General features: G+C 41.7%; 1 protein-coding gene across 28 annotated transcripts in view; it reads right to left on the reverse strand.

The window, feature by feature from the left end:
• The window catches only part of NRXN3 (neurexin 3), a 985201-nt gene that overhangs the window by 889486 nt on the left and 76479 nt on the right, over window positions 1-19236 (reverse strand). For 20 of the 28 annotated variants that reach the window (XM_048307861.1, XM_048307848.1, XM_048307847.1 and 17 more), the window contains exon 3: window positions 7553-7570. The exons of the other annotated variants lie outside the window; for them this stretch is intronic. In XM_048307861.1, the coding sequence (XP_048163818.1) occupies window positions 7553-7570 (18 nt within the window). The remainder of the gene's footprint in view (window positions 1-7552; window positions 7571-19236) is intronic. 28 annotated transcript variants of the gene reach the window in all.

The raw sequence follows: 19236 nt of genomic DNA on the forward strand, positions 1-19236 counted from the left end.
CCAAGGTCACACAGAGATAGCAAATTTTTTTTCCCAGCTGCAGCAGGGGAGGGAGGAGGCACCCGGTTTGCTGCTCCCGGGTCAGTTTTTGGCCAGTTTCAGTTTCTTTTTCTCCAGAGAGAGACTGAGAATTGAACTTTCTTTCCTTCCCTGGAATTTCGGATTTTCTCCCTTTTCTACTGGACTGCTTCAACCTCAGAACGCATCAGGAGGACTTTCCACTGAGCACAGAGGGCCTGGCCCTGGGCTAAGCCCCAGCTCCGAGGAGACCAAAGGGAGGACTCCAACACTTTCCCAGGTTTTTTCTCCACAGCAAAAGATTTTATTATTTAGCATTATTTTCCTTTTCGCATGTGTTTGTTAAATAAATAGTTTTTATCTCCTTCACTTTCCTTTGAGGAAAATTTATTTTTCCCGAACCTGGTGGGGAGGGCTGGTGGTGACCTGCCTTCTCTCAGAGGATATATTTCTAAATTTGACCAAACCAGAACAGTGGAGATACCTATCACCATGCTATGTGGGTAGCAGTCATAAAGACAAGCAAATTTTTAGCAGGCTCAGGATACAAATGAACTTATTAGGCCCCAAAGCACATTATTCACATATTCTACCATTGTTTGTGCCAATAGCCATCTCATTTCAGAAGAATCCAAATAAGAAAATCTGATTTTCCACCTAAATCCAGGTGAAACATATTTTCCTTTTAATCTTAGATTTTTTCAACAAGGAACTTTGATTATAGCCTTAGCTATAAGGAAACCCAGCAAGTGTAGAACATGGAAAAAGTTGATAAAAACCTGCATGAGCTCTAACGGCCAAGGGGTTGCATGCTTTTTCTAAACCAATCTGCTTATCCTTATAACAATTTACTGGCTGGACAGAACTGCTGCCCAACAAAAATGGTGCATAGTAAGTGGTCTGGAAAAAGTTCAGGAAAACCTCAGAATAAATGGTTTATCTGCCTGTAAAGAAATTTTATGTTCAAGTCTAGAATCTGGTGACTTTCTATTCCTGAACTTCAAACATGAGTGACAGTAAGGACAAGCACACGGCTTCAGAAGAAAACTCTCAACAGGTTTTTTTAGGTAATGATAAACAGCTGCTTGTACTCAGCCTCTGGAGACCCAGCTCCTTTGAACATTCAGCAGTAATGTGAAGAGAAAGCAGCCTGTTTCTTCAGAACATCAGTTTGTTATTAAAATAATATGTCCATTGCTGAGGGCAGAAGACACAAACTCTGCTCTCTGGCCATGATTTATGACTGCCACAACTGACTTTTCCTATTTAGGTCTGGGAGGTTTTTTTAATATTTCTTTAACCTAGTACCCAATCAGTATTATTTTCTTAAAGTTTAAAATGAAACTCCCTTAATCTCAAAGAAACATTTCAAACTACTTCTTAAAAAAAAAAAAAATTGTAAGCCATGTGCTTTCTATATCAAAATAGTAAAATTAAGTGGCTCTAATTGTACAAAGTACAAAGGGCGAACATAATAATAAGACTGGAGTCTTATGAAGCCAGAGGACATTTTTAAAAGTACCTTCAGAGTACAATGATATAAAACAACAATGTAGTTAAACAGCACTCTTCATCTTTAAGGGTTTGCTAGGGGCAATTTCCAGTGTGGAGGAAAAAATATGGGAAACCTTGGAAACGGTTTGAATCCTGCTCCCTCCCACCCCATTTTAGTATTTAGCACTCAAAATGGAAAATAAAGCCACAAGACATAAGAAGGTGGGGATAGCACAAAACACAGCTGAGAGTGGCAAGTGATTGCAGTAACAAAGGAAGATGGGCTCCTTCATCTAGTTAATTATAGCTTGTCCCGTGCTACTGGGCCCATGGTCTGGGTGTGCGCACATGTGCGTGGGTGTGCATGCACTGCTGAATTGCTCTGTTAAGCAGGCAGCCTCAGTATTTCCCTTTTAACGATGCTACCAAATGATTAGCCCAAAAGCTCTTAATGAATGGGAAAAGAGACTGTCAGGCAGCAGCAGCAACCCAGAACTCCCCTGGGGCAAGTTGGCCCAGAGAGGATCTTTTTTCAGGCTATCAGGCTTCACGACCCATTCAGACAATAACAGGCCCAGCTGCAATATATGTCTGAGATAGGATATCAGACCCTCTAGTCCAGGATATGCACAAAATCCTTTATGGCAAAGCTGAAGAAAAAAATCATGCAAACAAAGGACTCTTCCAGAAATAAAACTACATCCACTATAGACAAGAGCACTCTGATAAGTACTGGAGTCTGTACTCTTTTCCAAATATCCTAAAACTAGCAATTCCTTAAGAAATAGGCATTTCTTTACTCTGAGCCTCATACTCCATCAGCAGTTCCCTTTTCTGTTAGGGAAGGGCATTGACAAGCTCCTTGTCTTCCATGTGGTCTTCATAAAATAGGTATCTTGAGGTTTTCTAAAACCCAAAGTCCAAGGACAATTCCCTAAGAATCCCCAGGTACCAAAAAAGAAGGCATTCCAGCAGGGCCAAAGGATGGGACTCAGAAGAAGAAGCAAAACCCTTGACTTGAGAGATGTGAAGAATGGATAAGGAAGAAGAATCATTGTGTGGCCTAGTTCAGACCTTTTATCTGCTAGACAGGTCGGCTTTGCCAAGAGGGTGACCTGATTCCTTGGCTGCTAGTATACATGGGGCCTTTTCTTTCTAACCAGGCAAAGCAGTAGCACAGGCTGGGGAGGTCAGTTCTGTTGGATTCAACCGTGACATGCACAACAGCCAAGGGGCTGCTCTCAGGCCCCAGCAGTGAGCCCAGCCGGGAGTGCAGTTTTGTTATTGTAGCCGCAGGCCCACTTCCAATCCAATTACACACAACAGCTGTGCTAGCTCCTCTTTCCCATCCCCTTTCCTTCCTCTGCTATGTAATTCCAGGATAGGTTTTGTCATTATCAGGGGCAGTGAGTCAGGGTGAATGGCATCTTCTTTGAGTGATCAAAGGAATAAAAGCATGAGATAGAAACCAAAGAGAAAGTTGTTTACCCCAACATCTATGGAAGCAGTAGTGATCAAACCATAGTATCTCCTTTCACTCCCAGCAGAAACAGTATTCTGACGTTCCATGTGGCATACTCCTATAAGTATTTGCATGGGAAGTGCTACAAACATGGTGGTGTTTGAAGACATGAAAACAAACATGCAAGTGTTCACAAAGATGGCCACATGCACAAGAGAATATGTGGACATAGCAAGACCTGAGGGTGAATGCATTTTAGGACTGATCCATAAAATGTGTATCACTGCAAATCAGAGCACCTGATCAAGTAGGTTCAGAAGTTGGGAAAAGAACTGTTAGACACAGAATACAATTCTTCAGCTTAGAAAAGGTATATCTGACAATATATATGATTGAGATAAAACCCCAATTAAGACAGAGCAGGTGAACAGGAAATACGTTTTTCTTTATTTGTGGGGAACAAAAAATAAGAATCACTGAATGAAATTCTTGAGTAACAGGTGTAAAAACAACTGAAATAAAGTACTTTCCACATTTCAATGGTTAAACAATGGGACCTGTTATCACAGGATACAGTGGAGTTAAAAGGTACAAGTGGATTAAGAAAAACAAAGACTGGACATATCCAGAGAAAATATGTTCATCAATGACTGTAGAACACAATCTGGATGCAGAATTAGGTTAGAAAGTCCTTAAAACAGTAATTACCAGAAACCACCAAGGTATTGGGACAAGACCTATGCTATCATAGTTTCTTAAACTTCCTCCAAAGCATCTACTTTCATAAAAAGACACTTCTGGAATAGAGGAATTCTTGCTCTCACCCCAGTGATTACTACTGCCATATTTTTGCAAATAGGTTGGCATGGAACTAAAAAACACTCACATTACAGTGCCAGAAATTCCCATTAGGGGACAGTACCCATGCAAAGGACATGCAAGAATCAAAATAATGGTGGCACCTATGAAGAAGAACCTAAGCCCGCACATACTGGCTTCAAACTCCTGATGAATGGCACTGACAATATGGCAGAGATGGACTCCTACCCTGACCTAGTACATTCTGCAAATAGGAACCTTCAAATGGGCTGAAACACATCATTTTCATGGCCCAAAAGCAGAGTTTTTCTTTAAGGAAGCAGAAGCCAGCCTACAGGTACTGCTTAAATGACCCTATGATGTGGAGTTAGGGAGACCAACTAAAACAGCAGACCTGAGATGAAGGAGGGAAAGAGGCATTTAAAGATGGAGTTTGAAAGATTAAAGATCTGGATCAAAAATGTGCTAGTATGCTTACGCTTGCAATAATCTCTGCATCTCTATGAAGGAGTTGTTCAGGAAAACCAGGACTATTTTTTTCCCTCTGGGAACTACCTAGCTAATGTCTACTGGGTTTTGTTCATTCAGTTACATGCAAACACTAGTCAGCAGTAAAATGATGACAGCCAAATGACCAGAACTTAATCTCTTAGCCTCCTCCCCACAAACATTTATAGAGCTCCTCCACAACAGGAATAAGCATGGTATGAATAGGAAAAGCACTGTTTGAACTTTGATCCCCCCAGGTATCAGCAACAGCCTCCACAGTATCAAGGAACCATATTTAGTTCTTTCTCCTGCATATATTCTTCCACTAAAAAAAAAAAAAAAAAAAAAAAAAGTGAGGCAGGAGCGTATAACTTTCTCTTTGATCTATTTGTCTTTTTCCAGCTATTTATCTTTCAGAATCTACACCACTGGTAAAGAATAGAAGGTGCAAAGAAAGAAGCAGATATTGTGCAGAAGTGACAGAGGCATCCATTCTGGTGTGTGCTGCATGCCACTTTCCAGCCAGGGACTTAACCTCTGAGTTTAAGGCTCTTAAACTCCGTAATGTTCAGCCCAAGCAATCAAACCATGTTGTGAAGGTGAGATGAGGCTGTAGCTCTAACCCCAAAAGGAGAACCTAAGTACTGAAAGAAGCTATTTCGCCTCTACATGACACAGCGAGTCAGTGACCCAGCCGAGTGCAGACAGCAACAATCCCAACTCCAGGGCACTGTTCAAAATGTGGTGTTGTTATTCTATAACCGGGGCATTACATTTGCAGGAAAGGTGGGCTAACACCTGGCAAACTTCTTTTATTTGTGGAATAGGCCAGATGGGATCAAGTTGGCTCTTGAAATGAGTGTAGCAATGAGCCCCTGTTGCTGGAATGCCCTTCTTCACAAGCAGAGACCTCACAGCCAGGGAAGGCTTATGCTACACATTTCTGTTTACTTTTAAAAAAACAACATCTTTGCACCTTGGAACAAATGCACCCAGCAGAACCCTGTGGTGCCCACTGCTGCCAGCCCCAGCCTATTCACACCTACTTCCTCTTAGTGGGGAATTAGTTCGAACCAGTCTATTCAACAATAATGAATACATTTAGTCAATGCGCTCTTTACAGCCCTTCTGCTGCCTGTGGGTAGTTACCACTAGCACATAAAACCCCTAAGCTGTCTTTCAAGCAGTAGATGGTTAAAGTAACCATTCTGATAGGGGCCTGAGGCTCTGTCCTCACAATATAGATAGCTGGATGGCCAAATAGGTAGAAAGTGTCTGCATAGCTTGGCAGAGGAGAAGTGTAGACCCAAACACCCCTGGAGGTCCGTGTCACTGCCCAGTCCCACAGCAGTGCCAGTGCACCCCCGAGGGTGACATGAGAGGGATGAGACTGCCTAGGAGTAAACAGTGACAGAGCCTTGGAATGAGGTAATCGGGTATGTGGGTAATTGTCAGACTGAAAACGTACAGATGATTGAGAGAACACATGAAAAAGCATTCACGTATGACTAGAAATCCCCATGTGGCTAAAAATCCACATGAGAAAGCACACAGCAGTCCTGAGAAGAACACGTGTATGAGCAATGGGGAGAACAAAAAATGCACATCCAAGTATATAAATTATGAGAATAACAGGGCAGTAGGGCAGAAGAGCACAGTCAGAGAGCAGAAGGATGGACCGCTCCATAGTGCCCACACTAACAGCAGTAGAGTCCTGTACTGGATGTGCCCCCTCTGCTTGGGCCCCAACCAGTGATGCTGTCACCTCCTGCACACCAGGAGATGTCCGTGATGTTGTTTGAGGCAACGCTCATTACTGGCATAACATCATGTGTCCTACTGGTAGAGCATAGCAAGGCCATGCCTTCCCAATTCAGTCATCCTCCTCTGCCACAGACATCAACATCTTCAGCATGTTGTGGAGAGACTTGTGACTCGAAGCCTTTGGCACATGTCCTATAAGATCCTGCCAAGATGAGAGGAAACAGGAGTTCCTGGACACCTCAGCCTGGGACAGAGATGGTGCAGTTTCAGCCTCGTAGGTAACTGAAAAGATTGCAATGTCATAGTTAACAGAGCCTTTCTTTCCAAAGCGTGCCAGGCAATATTTGCCATTTGGCTGCTTCCAATCCCACTGCTATCAGTTGAGATGCATACAGAGTGCAAAAGTTCTCAGCAGAACAATAAGGGGGCTGACGAGAGAAGCCAAAAGGCTAAATATGCCAGGAAAATACCCAAGTGACTGGCCTCCCTACGTCTCTCTGAAGTGATGCACAAGATGTTACTATCCCAGTGTAGAAAAGAAGCAAATTGAACAGAGAACACATTCCAGATCCAGACAACTCTTTCCAGGTTAGGTTTAGCAAAAGTTATGCAGAAATCTGAGAAGGAAAAAAGCTTTGACTTGCCCATTATCCCACTCCAGCCAGGGCAATGTAGGGTGCTTTCTGGGCTCTCATTTCCATTTCACATAATGATAAAGTAGGTGGAACTGGCAAAGTGTGAGGTAAAAATTAGTTTCTAAAGTTTCATTGGCAACAGAATGTGGACTAGAGTAAAGTGGTCTAGCTCATCTAACACGTGTAGCTGAAGTTGGGGGACTCTGATGCTGTCAACAACAAGACAGCAATCTGAGGAGGGAGGTTTGGAGTTCTCTGTGGTAACATACACTGTTGTGGAAGAACTCCACATATAAACAAGTACGTGAAACACATATTCATTTTTCCTTTTACATGAATCATTTGTGCCCTGGTGGGAATAAAAATTTGATACCTAAATACGATCACACATTCAAATTCAGCCAGAAAGATACTCACAGGTTTATAAAAATGTAAAATAAAACAACAACAAAAAACCCCTTTGTTAGTAGAACTGAAATTCAACATGTTATCAGTGGGAGTAGCAAATGGAGTATACTGTAGTAGGAGAAAGAAAATGACTAAACTAGATTTTTATGCCAGACTACACACAGATATATCAGAAATAAATTGTATATAACGCAGTTTTCAATGCCAGGTTCAATTAACAATACAAGCAACCATTCTTAATGTAATTTTCATTCAGAAAACATCCCTTTAACTGACCAACACAATGTAGTCTCTGAAGAGGGAAGTTTGTGACCTTTGCTACTATGAAGCGCTTCTTTCAGCAAAGACTGTGCAATCCAGACCTCGTGATGTCCTGCAGGAAGCAGGATGAGACCTGCCTTGGTAACTTACCACCAGCACTCCTTAAAGAACAGCCTTTCAGCTCAGCAAAAGTAACACTTACCTGGAATATGATTGACATCTGTCGAGGTGTGTTCATGGCAAGCAGAAGGGAGAAAAGAAAGAGAAAGAAAGAGAAGAGAAAAAAAAGCCATTAGAGATGCACACAGCAACTCAGTATCCTTGCATGGAAATCAATTTCATGCAAAACCAGAAGTAATTAGGTTTGTTTGAAGGCCACCCATCTGCATCCAAGCACGCCGCCATGCAAGGGAGGAGGCACTGGCTCCCTCTCCACTGTGCATGTAAAAGTGAATCCACCATCACATCTGTCCGGAGAGAGAGTTCCTGGAATCAGATAGAACCAAGCCATGTCAGTTCCTGTAAGAATATTGGTTAAAATAGTCTACATTTTTCACACACACAAATGCAAAAGAGAGAAAAAAAGACCAATCTGCCTGCAGAAGGCTTCTGTAGCACATAAATTCAAGCAAGTTTCCAGGAAAATAGAAAAGAACCTGCTCCCCTTTTATAAGGGGCCATGTGAATTTATGACCAGGTATAAGACATACGACATAGTCCCAAAGTCTAGAAGAGAGCCCATTCCTTTTTATTCTTCTGCCTATCATTTCCCAAAAAACATCCTTCATTGCAGACAGTAGTAGAGGTGGGGGAGGAGGAGTGTGCCAGAGCTCTGCACATCCCACATGTTGTTTTTCACAAGACGCTAAATTCAAAACAAATGTCATTTGGTACTTTTTCTCTCTGTGGCATAAGACCATTTCTCAGAATCAATCCCATAAATCTCAAAATAAATAAGTCCTTTAAACAGGGAGGAGCAAGACCACGTAGTTCACAGTATTGATAATAGAGAAGGTATATATTTGAATGTACAGTCTGTTTTAGGCATAGCCCACCAATCACAGAAGTACTTTAAAAAAATGCTTCTCATAACTTTTTTAGCATCCCAAGAGCTCTGAATAGCTACACTTATCATAACACCAACTAGGAGAATCCCCTGAAATCTCACAGGATAAGATTAATATTTTCTTTTCAAGACAACCCTCAAAAAAAAAAAAAAAAAAAAAAAGAGAACTTGCTTGAGGAAACAGGGAGGCCAGGTCCATAGATCACATTCTCAGCTGGTACCCTGCCGAGGAGTTGGACTACAGATCCCAGACTACTTCTGCCACAAATCTAGGAGCATGACATACTGAGTGCATTGGCCTCACACTAAGGTCTAAGGCTGTATTCTCCTTCTCCAAATGCTCCCTCCAGTTTCCATCAGTATTCCACCCTCCTGTCCAAATCCACTGTGTTCCTGTGAAAATGGTGACACTTGTCCTCCTGAGACACTTGCAATTCAGTGGTGAGTGACTCCTGTGCATGCTGCTTTTTGTTTATCATTTTCTATTGCTTTCTGTTATCACTTTGTAATGGTTCCAAAACCATTTGAGGAAAAGTCTCTGTGGAACATCATACATATATCAAGCTGTCCTTTCCTAAGGAGGCAACAAACCAAATAAAACAATGCACAAAGAGGGGAGGGACTGTGGCATCAGTTCCTTTAAATTCCATAGCTTTTAATAACATATATGGCAGATCTGATGTGGATTATTTGCTGCTTTTCCTCTTTTAGCGCATAATTGTATCTAAGAACCAGTGTCTTGGTTTGCAAGCCTGGAAGGACACTAAGCACTGAAAGTTCACCTGAAAGTAATTACTTTTAGGTAGGAAAAGAAAACGAGTGTCAGGTAGCAATACACGCACTGAGGATAGAAATCAAAAGAAGATGATGGGGAGGCAGAAGGAAGGAGCAGACCCTTAAACACCACTCCAGAATGTGAACATGATGACAAAGACTTTACAAGTCCACTGCTAGGAGCAGTCTCAAGTTGATGTGCTGCTTGGGAAAAATCAGTGCCACTTAGAGATGATCGCGTATCTCGGAAGAGGTAGAAGTGATTATCATAAGGTACTGCAAATGTGTCTGATGATCCAGCATCCACTTGAAAATCTGTTCTAAGCAGGTAAAAAGTTCTAGACCCATGTTGTCCTCTCAGCCTCCCTGCACGCCTGACAGTGGAGCAGGCACAGCTGCAGCCCAGGCTACCAATAGGGGCCTGGAACAGCAGGCAGCCTCACCAGGGTGTCTGCTCCAGGAGGACATCTGTGGGATGGTTGGGGAATAAAAAGGATCAGCAGATAGAAAGGGCAAAGGAAAAAGCTTGCCAAGGGTTAGCAAGGGATAAACACATTAAGCAAGTAAGAGAAGAGGCAGTGGGCTGTAACTGATACACTGCTTGAAATAACATTTAACTGTGCGAGAATTAAACAGGTCATGAAGCTGTTAAAAAGGGACACAATGAAAGGCTAAGAGCTAACATAAGCATCTCTAAAATGTAGTTTCTCAATGGCAAGTAATAGCAAGATTTATTTTTAACCTTTCTTTTTGTACCGATGTCCCTAAAGCAGGCATCCCCCATCCTGACTGATTAAACTCTTAGCTTTTTTTTTTTTTTTTGCTGTATCTTTTTTTGGAAAGTTTCCACCCAACACAATTCCTGTATACACTAGGTGCACCACAAAATCACTGTTTGCATCTCTGTGACACTTTCACAGTATTTACCTACATGGCAGCCCAGGTCATTAGTGTTACTTCCCATACTAAATGTAGAAGGAGTTTCTTGTATTGCAGACACCCCCCCCATGTGGTATCTGCTGGCAAATGCTGATTTCCAAATGGTAAAACGACTTGCTTTTTAGTTTAAAACAACAAGAGAAAGCACTGCAAAGACAAAAAAATTACATATAACCAGTCAGTCTTCACAAAAGACTCTACAATAAATACCACTGTGGCATACAAGTGAAACTGCCATGCAAGTCACAGAATCACAAAGCACAGAGTATTCTGCGTTAGAAGGGACCCACAAGGATCATCAAGTCCAGCTCCTGGCCCTGAACAGCACCATCCCCAAGAGTCACACCATGTGCCTGAGAGCATTGTCCAAACACTCCTTGAGGTCTGTCAGGCTTGGTGCTGTGACCAGTTCCTTGGGGAGCTTTTTTCCACCTGGGTGAAAAATCATTTTCTATTATCAAACTCCCCATGGGAAACACCATCACACTTCTGCAGTGTGGAATGTGACTCCACTTCAGTTCACAATTAAAACTGTAGCTCCATATATAGACAAAAGGGACCCACCATACCCTGTGGCTGCTGGCTCCACAATTAGGAGACACCTAATGCCTCAAGAAAGGTAAACAACAGAGATGGCATATAGCTAGTGTGACCAGATTTGGGGAGCTGCAATGACTCTCCTTCAGACCCTGTCATCTGAGATGTTCTTTCAAATTCTCTTCACATTTTTCTGGTTTGATTACAATAGGACTGTTTAAAACATGTCCCCACTGCACTGCCTTCCTCTTCCATTAGTGCTACTACCTTCGTCCACCTACACAGACCTCCTCCCTGCCACAGGGACTGAGGAGGTAGAGTATTCCAATTAAACAGGGAGCATGCAGAACCCATGGCTAACAAAAACATCCAGTGACCATGGGACTTACTGCCATGTAGATAGAGGTTTCTCCACTTCCTTCAGCTCAGAGCAGTTCAAACACAGAAAGGTCTGCCTCTTAACATAAGAGAAGGCAGAGTTTGCTTTATCCTATACACAAGAGTCCATTTATTGCTCCTTTGTAAAGGGCTGAGCCGCAAGCCAGTGCTGTTTGCTTTTGTTCTTTGATGATAATAGCTGTGTTGAAAGAGGGATCAGCAGGGCCACTGCCTTTGTCTGGTGCAGCCCCAGCCATCTGGGTGGGGTGGAAAGGAAGGAGGAGGATGAAGGGGAGCAGGAGGAACAAAGCAAATGTTATTATACCTCAGATCATTTCCATGCCTGTATGAGAAACATCTGAGATATTTTTCACTCTAACATTTTTAACACAAGGTTTAGCAAAAAAGGGAAGATATCATGAGAGCACACCTCTCTCCAGCTGGAAGACAAGGACAGCACAAACTTTCTACATGCATCAGCCCTACAATACTCATCACCCTGACTTGAAAATACCTACTTTCATTTCCATCTCTGCCGTCCATTCAATCTGGTCCCCCGCTTTGATGTGCTGTAGGTACCTGTCTTCTGCCAGCTAAACTGATTGAATTCACAAGTCACAAACAAGCTGGCAGGCAGAAGCATCCTAGGCTAAGTGGAAATAAGCACCTAGAAGTGAATGGCACTAAAGTTCTCCAGCATTGCCCTCCAGCATCCTCTTGTTACTCTCTCTCTGAACACCAGTGTGTGGAGAGGACCGGGGAGCAGGCAGAAACTGGGGAGAGGAGGAGGAGGGTAAAAGCCACAAAACTTAGAGGCATTTTTTTGTCATAGGAGACCCACAGCCAAATAAGAGGAAAGCCAGCTTTTAGACACAAAAAATTACCATATTCTGAAGCTTATTCAGATATTTACACCTCAAAAAGCTTTTCCAAAGTAAATTTGGTTCTCACCATTCTGCAAATACAGAAAATGGATATGGGGAGAATTTCACTGACAGAAGCATGACTGGTTGGGAACTCAGTCACCTAATTTGACTTACATATATATATATATATATATACACACACACTATATATATACTGTTGAGACCATAGATTGATGCATTTGTGGCAGTCAGTGAAATGATTCAAAAGATACATGATGAGCCAGCCTGGACTCCTGAAATGTGGTAGTAAGAGATGTTGGTGACTCAGAACTGGGTGATTTCCTCTTAACTGAGCTCTGGTGGAACATTTTAATAATATGAAGAGCTGCATTTTGACTCAGCTGGAAACTCCTCAAACTGGCAAAAGCAAAGTCTTCATTAATTTGATACTTCATCCAATAAAGTGTTAATTTCAGATGCTGATTTGGCAAGTGGTCTCGTTCCATCCTAACCTGGTCTGTTATGGCACAGAAAAATATATGATCCTACTTCACCTCCTACAGAGTCTTCCCCTTTCTCTTCAGTACACAGTGACTGAAAACCATCAGGAAGGGTTACAGCAACTCAAAAACAAATAGCATTTCTATTGTATAAACACCTAACAACAATTTGCTTGGGTAAAGATGGGCTCAGTAATGAGATCAGCTCCAAGCATTAGCACATCCCTCGACACAGGCACTTTGAAATTGTTGTATTTATGGTTAACTAAGTTAAAATATTGGCTCCATTGAATCCATAAAATAATTGAAAATTACTTTAAGAGTGTCACAATTTTCCTCCTTCATATTTCCTTAACATCTTTTGTCTTACAATGGTAGTAGGAAACATCCCTGGTACCCTTCCACTGATTCCAATGGGATTAATTTGCTAAACTCTTAATTTGCTAAATGTTTAGGATACTGAAACAAATCCAAGACCACTCCAGCCTATGATGTCTGTCACTGAGCAACACACTGGAATCATGAAGAAGCAGGTGTAGGTCTTATTGTCTCACTCCAGAAGAATAGGACCCTGTAATTTGTGTTAATGGAGTGTTGAACACTTCTGATTTTATTCAGTAGAGATAAGTGGTGACACATACACAAACAAGTTCATTACAATCAATTACATTTCTCTGTGTTCTTTGTCCTATGGGATCTCTTAGGCTGCCAGCCTCTTGGGAATAGTATTCACTTGATACGTTGCATAGAATTGCATACATTTGTGGTACTGTGCCTTTGCACAGCTAATACTTGGGATCCCAAAGCACTTATTAGCTGTGAATATAGGAATCATTCATCCAGTACTGAAAAGCAGCCAGCTCTGAAGTGAAAGAGACAGATGTTTAACAGCTTATAGGAACGCCACACAGCAGTTTAGCATGTCAGAGATAGAACAACAAGAACTACTTAAAGAGGCAGAATGAAACTTGGCTGAGTCTACTAAAAGTGCTGTGTGATTTTAAAGCACTCATGATTTACATGAGGTGAAGGGATTTGATTTCAAAACTTATCTGATTTCAAATCTTATCTGAATTACAGTGATTTGAGGCCTCTAATGCTTTCCTCCATACCATGCACATTAATGTTGTGGGCAGCCTGCCCTCTCCATGGGGTCAAATGTGAGGTCGACTGACCTATGCCTGAGTACGTCACCCTCTAAAGCATAGGATATTTGAGTGGAGCGTTTATCTACTAAACAAAATCAACCCTTTGCCTTAAGCTTTGTCCTCTCAGGTAACCAAGATGCTCAGGCAGAGTGTGTGCTCAAGCTAGCTGGGGAGACATTTGCAAACCACTATGGTTTCACTACAGTTGCGTGGCCATAGAGACAAGGGCTTTCATATCAACATGGTATGGATTGATTAAGTATGCTTGCTGCTTTCAGAAACCAATGCGCAGAGTTATTTAGCTACAGTAAGAAAAAAAATCTTAGAGAAATGAATTCCTAATAATCCCTCTAATTAACTCTGCATCATTACTATTCTTAGATAAAGTATGCTTGCTGATTTCACAGCTTTCAGTGAAAGTACCATCCTCTCCCACACATCCCAACAAATATGCTCATGTACATTCCGCAGGGCCCTGGCTACATTGCTGGGGGGAAAGTCAATAGTTCTGTAGCCCACTACTAGCAAAAATCCAACTGGAATTTAATTATTCAGTGCCCTCCAAACAATCTGCTGATCTTTACTTAAGCTGCCTAGATAGAGTGCCTGAGCACTCCAGGATAAAACTTCTTTATGTTTCATCCTAGGTGTCTGGGCACTGGACAAAATAGAGGATTTGCTCCCTGCTATTTTGCACAACACCCTCATGCATCTACATGCAGCCAGTTATGCTCCCAGTCTTGTGGGGAACACAAAGATAGATTACTGTATAACTTCTGAAGGGCAGATGCAAGCAGAAAAAAAAGTGTCCTTCATATTCACCATAGACAGAATGAGAAGAAACTTATCATGATGAAAGAGAAGTTTTGGGTTAATGTCCGAAAAATTTGGTAGGAACAGGGTAGTGAGGCTCTGGAGAACTTTGGCTACTGAGAGCTTGCCAAAAGCATTGAAGATTATTAAGAAAAGACTACACAAGTATTTCTTATTAATTTTTCAGATTCACCTGATCCTGTCTTGGAAAGAATAGTTGGTCCTTGTGACCTTTTTCTATGATTTTATTATTTTAATTCAAAACACACTCTACCCAGACAATCCTGTTAGTAGCATCTGCCAGGCATCATAAGTCAGCAGCTTCAGTAATGGAGCAGGGCAGATACCAAAGCCAAGCCTCTGACAGCAACCATGCACAGGCACTCAGGGAAGAGTCAAAGGAACTAAGAAAAATCACAGTATCATTATCGATAACTTCCAGCAATGAGACTGGTGGAGGTTGCATCATGACCAAAATGCTGATCACACCTTGATGAACTTTTCCCTCAAGTGAAACTTGAATTTGTTGAGTCTCTTCTGTAACTAGAATTGATGTGGTGTGCAACTGCTTTTCTTTGTTCATTTAAAACCTGCAACTGGGCATCCCCAAACTGTTGCTTTATAAAATACATGAATAAGCATTCTCTATTCAGCATCACCACAGCATTCCTGATTATAAATATCTACCTCACCGCCTGCTCTAGCCACCTCTTTTCTAAACTGAAGAGTGCTGGTCCATCAATACCCTCTGCAGATGGCAGCTGTACTTTACCTATAGTGAAAAGACACCAAAGTTATCCACATCAAGACCAGTGTTGAAGTTTATCCTGGATTTAGTTGTACCAGGCCATCTGTATAACTAGCATATTTTAGCACAGGTCTAAACCCATCGAAAGTCCTTGCCTCTCCTAAGTACCAATCTGACCAAAACTCCAATGAGAACAAAGCTATTATTCTCATCAGAAACATGGACTGAGAAGTTTATGAATAAGAAATGCAGACTGTGTTTGAACAAATCAGCCTAGGAGCATCTTACCGCTCTGGCAGTCCTTGTTCCTCACCAGAGGCTGGTGCAGATCCAGACCCCTTCTTCTCTTTTTGTTTAGCAGTCATATAAAGAGCATTTATCTGCTAGAATTCACTTGAAATGCTTGGGCCAAGGACAAGCTCTAGCTCCTATGTCCAGAGAACAAACAAAGTATGTTACAGAATAGCATGGGCACTCTTGATAGCATGTGCCCACATTAGGCACACACACAGTACACTGTCTCCTCCACAAGCACTACCATTTGTCATTCAGTGTTCCATGCAAACAGCAAACTGGCCATATGGTTCATTGTGTTACATACTGGAAATCACAAAGATTTTCCACCTAAGTGGCCACTCAAAGGAGAAAGAAAAAAGGAACTAAATGAATTTCCACCCTTTAGCTACAATATATAGCTCATTCAGATTTCTGTTCATGGTGAGAAAGTCTCACACACTTTGAAAAGCCTTTCAAAAACTATTTGCAAAAGAGTTACATTCCCATGGGCAGTTGCTTCCTCATGTTTTAATTACAGTTGAAACTATCTTCCCATTACAAGCCAAATTTTCTCTTGACTTTAGCAAGAACTAAATCAATTAATGTGACATTTCAGTGGCTGCATCACGTCATAGCAAGACTTATTCTTGTAAGCTGGAGGTGACTCACACAAGAGATCTTTGAGATACAGGAGTCAGGTTCTTTCCAATGGTCTTCTTGTTTTAATTGATATAGGCATCAGGAAAGGATGGCAACTGGATGAATGTCTCTAAATTAAATACTCTCCCTTCCAGGAATGCCTTCTCTGGATTCACCAACATAGCTACTTCTTCTCTGACCTCTCGGATCCAGCAAAAGCAGTACTGCTAGAAGGTTATCAGGACATAAAGACAATCAAGAGCTTGATGATGCTGATGCACAACAGTGGACTTTCTTAAGATGACCACCATGAAAATTAACCTATTTTTGAGCAGTCTTGTAACTTACACCAAAAAGTGAACTAACCATATAACCCAAGAAGCTAAAACTAGTTTCACCGCTGGCAGTGAATCTGCAATCTGCTCAGGGCACTGAAACCAGGCCCATGGTGTTTCAACCTTATCCACATCACCTGCAAGGCTGACACAGAGACTGGAAACCTAGGCATTACCCACTTTATGCCACAGAAAGAAAGTACCTTTCCTCCTGTTGAGGAAGAACCTGCACAAATGCTAAGTATTTTCAGCTTTGTCCTGTTCTCAGAACATCACCATGACAGCTACAAAAGGCATTTACTACTGCCAAATCCATTGCAAATTGTGTTGCCTCTATTCCTTTCTTATCATCTAAAAAATGATGGATAGAAATGAACTTTGGGCATATTTCCTATGACATACACATCAGTGAGAATATTCAATAAACAGTAACACAAAGAACAGAAAAAGGAGTTAACACCAAGAGATTTGGGGGGGGGAAAAAGTGACAAGTAAGCAGAGAAGGGTTTGTTAAGCCTATGAAACGCTCAAGTTATAATCTATTTGCTTTACCCAGTCTTGGAATTAATAAAACAAATCCCTCGATATGTCTGACAGAGTTATTAGAGAAAGTTAATATTCCTCTCAGAGCAATCTGAAGAGGTGAAGCTGGAGCCACAGAATGCTGTGACTAGCCTAGTCAGGCAAAGGTGGAGGGAGAAGAAGAGGGTCCCTTCTTCAAACCCCACAGACTCACACTGTCAGCAGTGCTTATTCCTGTCCAGCCTACTCTGGAAAGTGTCAGAGGCTGTAGAACAAGAGGCAAAGATACACAGAGGAAAACTCCCCATCCCCACTTTTCAATCTTACATGAGGCAGGAAGAAAGACACTGTGCCACTGCCTGAGCCCTCCCCTGCTCACAGCAGGCTGGGGTGTCAGGTCATAGCAGGGAAGACATCCTACATCACTGGTCTCAGAGGCCACCACCTGAGCTCTGAAGAAGAAGCAGCAGCTCCTGCAGACTTGGTGGGGAAGGAATATTCATTTACCTGGTTACATCTGGCACTTATTACTGCCATATGCCAACACTCTTTGTGCTGCATCACAGCATCCCAAAGCACAAATGCCATATTACATCCACCTGCAAGGCACACAGTTTCCCGGAAAAATCAAGAGGTGACATTTTCTGCATTAAAAGAGACCTCTAGCAGGCTCCACCCAGTTGCCCAGTTATTGTATTGTCAGTATCATGGTACCTCTTTGTTGGAAGGTCCAAGGAGAATTATTAGCATTTCACCACTGAATCTGTATCATGTAATGTTACACACCTCGCCAACATTCCTGAGAATGTACACCTGTTCTTGAAAAATAGAGCAAGGAGGAGGGATAAAACTCTTCACTGTCTTTCTCAGTACTGATTATAGCTATCAAATCTAGGTTTATTACAGGATTTAGATAGCATTAGTTTGGAACTCAGTTCTGTATTGGGAGCCTTGCAGAAAACATCATATTCAAGGAGTCAGTGAACTTGACCAGACCATGTCTCTTGTGTTGATCCTTGTACCTGGGGCTTCAGAAGCCCATACAGCAGCAGCAGCAGTCACTTCAAGGGCCTGCTGGAGTGCCCTGTGCCAACCTGTGTTTGGGGTGTTACAACAGAAATAATACCCTAACCCATCAGGAAAAGACAAGTGATTCTGTTTGCTACACAAAATTAAAGGCACTACAGCATGGGAAGGAGGAGGAAAATCCATTCACGGTGGATGATATCCAATGTCCATTTGATGGAGCATGAAAGCAGGACTCCAAGCCTCTGCACTGACAGAAAATTTACTCATTATCTATATTCTTCTTTTTGTTATCTCTTTACAATGTCTATTTTATTACAACATTTGTTTTTGAGTCTTCTTATTTAGATCTAGAAAAATCCCTGCACACTATCTCTCACACAGCCACTTCCCAGCATCAAGGGAGAGACTCCTCAAGAAAGGCTGGCACAGTTCTGGTTAGCCACCTGGTGCTGTCAGGTGTTAAGATTTGTGCTTCAGTAGGTCTCTTTGCCAAGGAACCACTCACAGTCTCCTGTTCTAAACACTCATCTCCCTGAACTGTCTACTGATTTGAAAATAAAGACCATTGTCTTGAAACTTACTTGCTATCTATAGTGCACTAAGCATGCCTCTAGATTTGGTGTAAGTATCAACTAATTATTGATTCGCTCACTCCAATTCCAATTAGGATGGAGTTCCAGTGTGCCTGAAAAGTGAGAACTCCATTTATTACACATAAAAATACACAGTGCATGCTCCTCCAGTTTACAATAATCATCCTAAACACAGCAATGAGTAATGAGAAGAAGAAACGCATCTTCTTTTCCTCTCCTTTCTTAAATATATGCTTCTCTCCTTACACTTACATATAACTTTTAGAGTATGTGTTAATGGGTTTTATATTCCATGTTATTGCTGTATTCGCTGCTGCAATAGATATATTTAAATTAAACAGAAGTCATCAAGAGGTTCTATTGGAAGCATTTGCCTTGTTTATTGTTGAAAGGCACTGCTTGGAAAAGAGTAACTGCTGACTTCAGTAAATGTGAAACATAATGACGGGAAACAGCTGCATTCTGCATCTTTCAAAATGCTAAATTTTCTTGTGTGATTGTCTAAATGTAGACCAGCAGCCTGCAGCAGAATCTATGCAGATGCAGGCCCAAGTGCATAATCACAGGACCTCATACCCACTGAATTCAGCAGATGTCTCTCTTCATTGAATGGACTAGGGCCAGGCCACTAAAATTACCAGCACTCAAACACAGAAAACAAAAATGGTTTGCTTTTTCTTTTGATTAATGTGTTAACATTATATGCATAAGCTCACACCCAGA

Source organism: Corvus hawaiiensis, chromosome 6 (genome assembly GCF_020740725.1).
Source record: "Corvus hawaiiensis isolate bCorHaw1 chromosome 6, bCorHaw1.pri.cur, whole genome shotgun sequence".
Classification (NCBI taxonomy): Eukaryota; Metazoa; Chordata; class Aves; order Passeriformes; family Corvidae; genus Corvus; species Corvus hawaiiensis.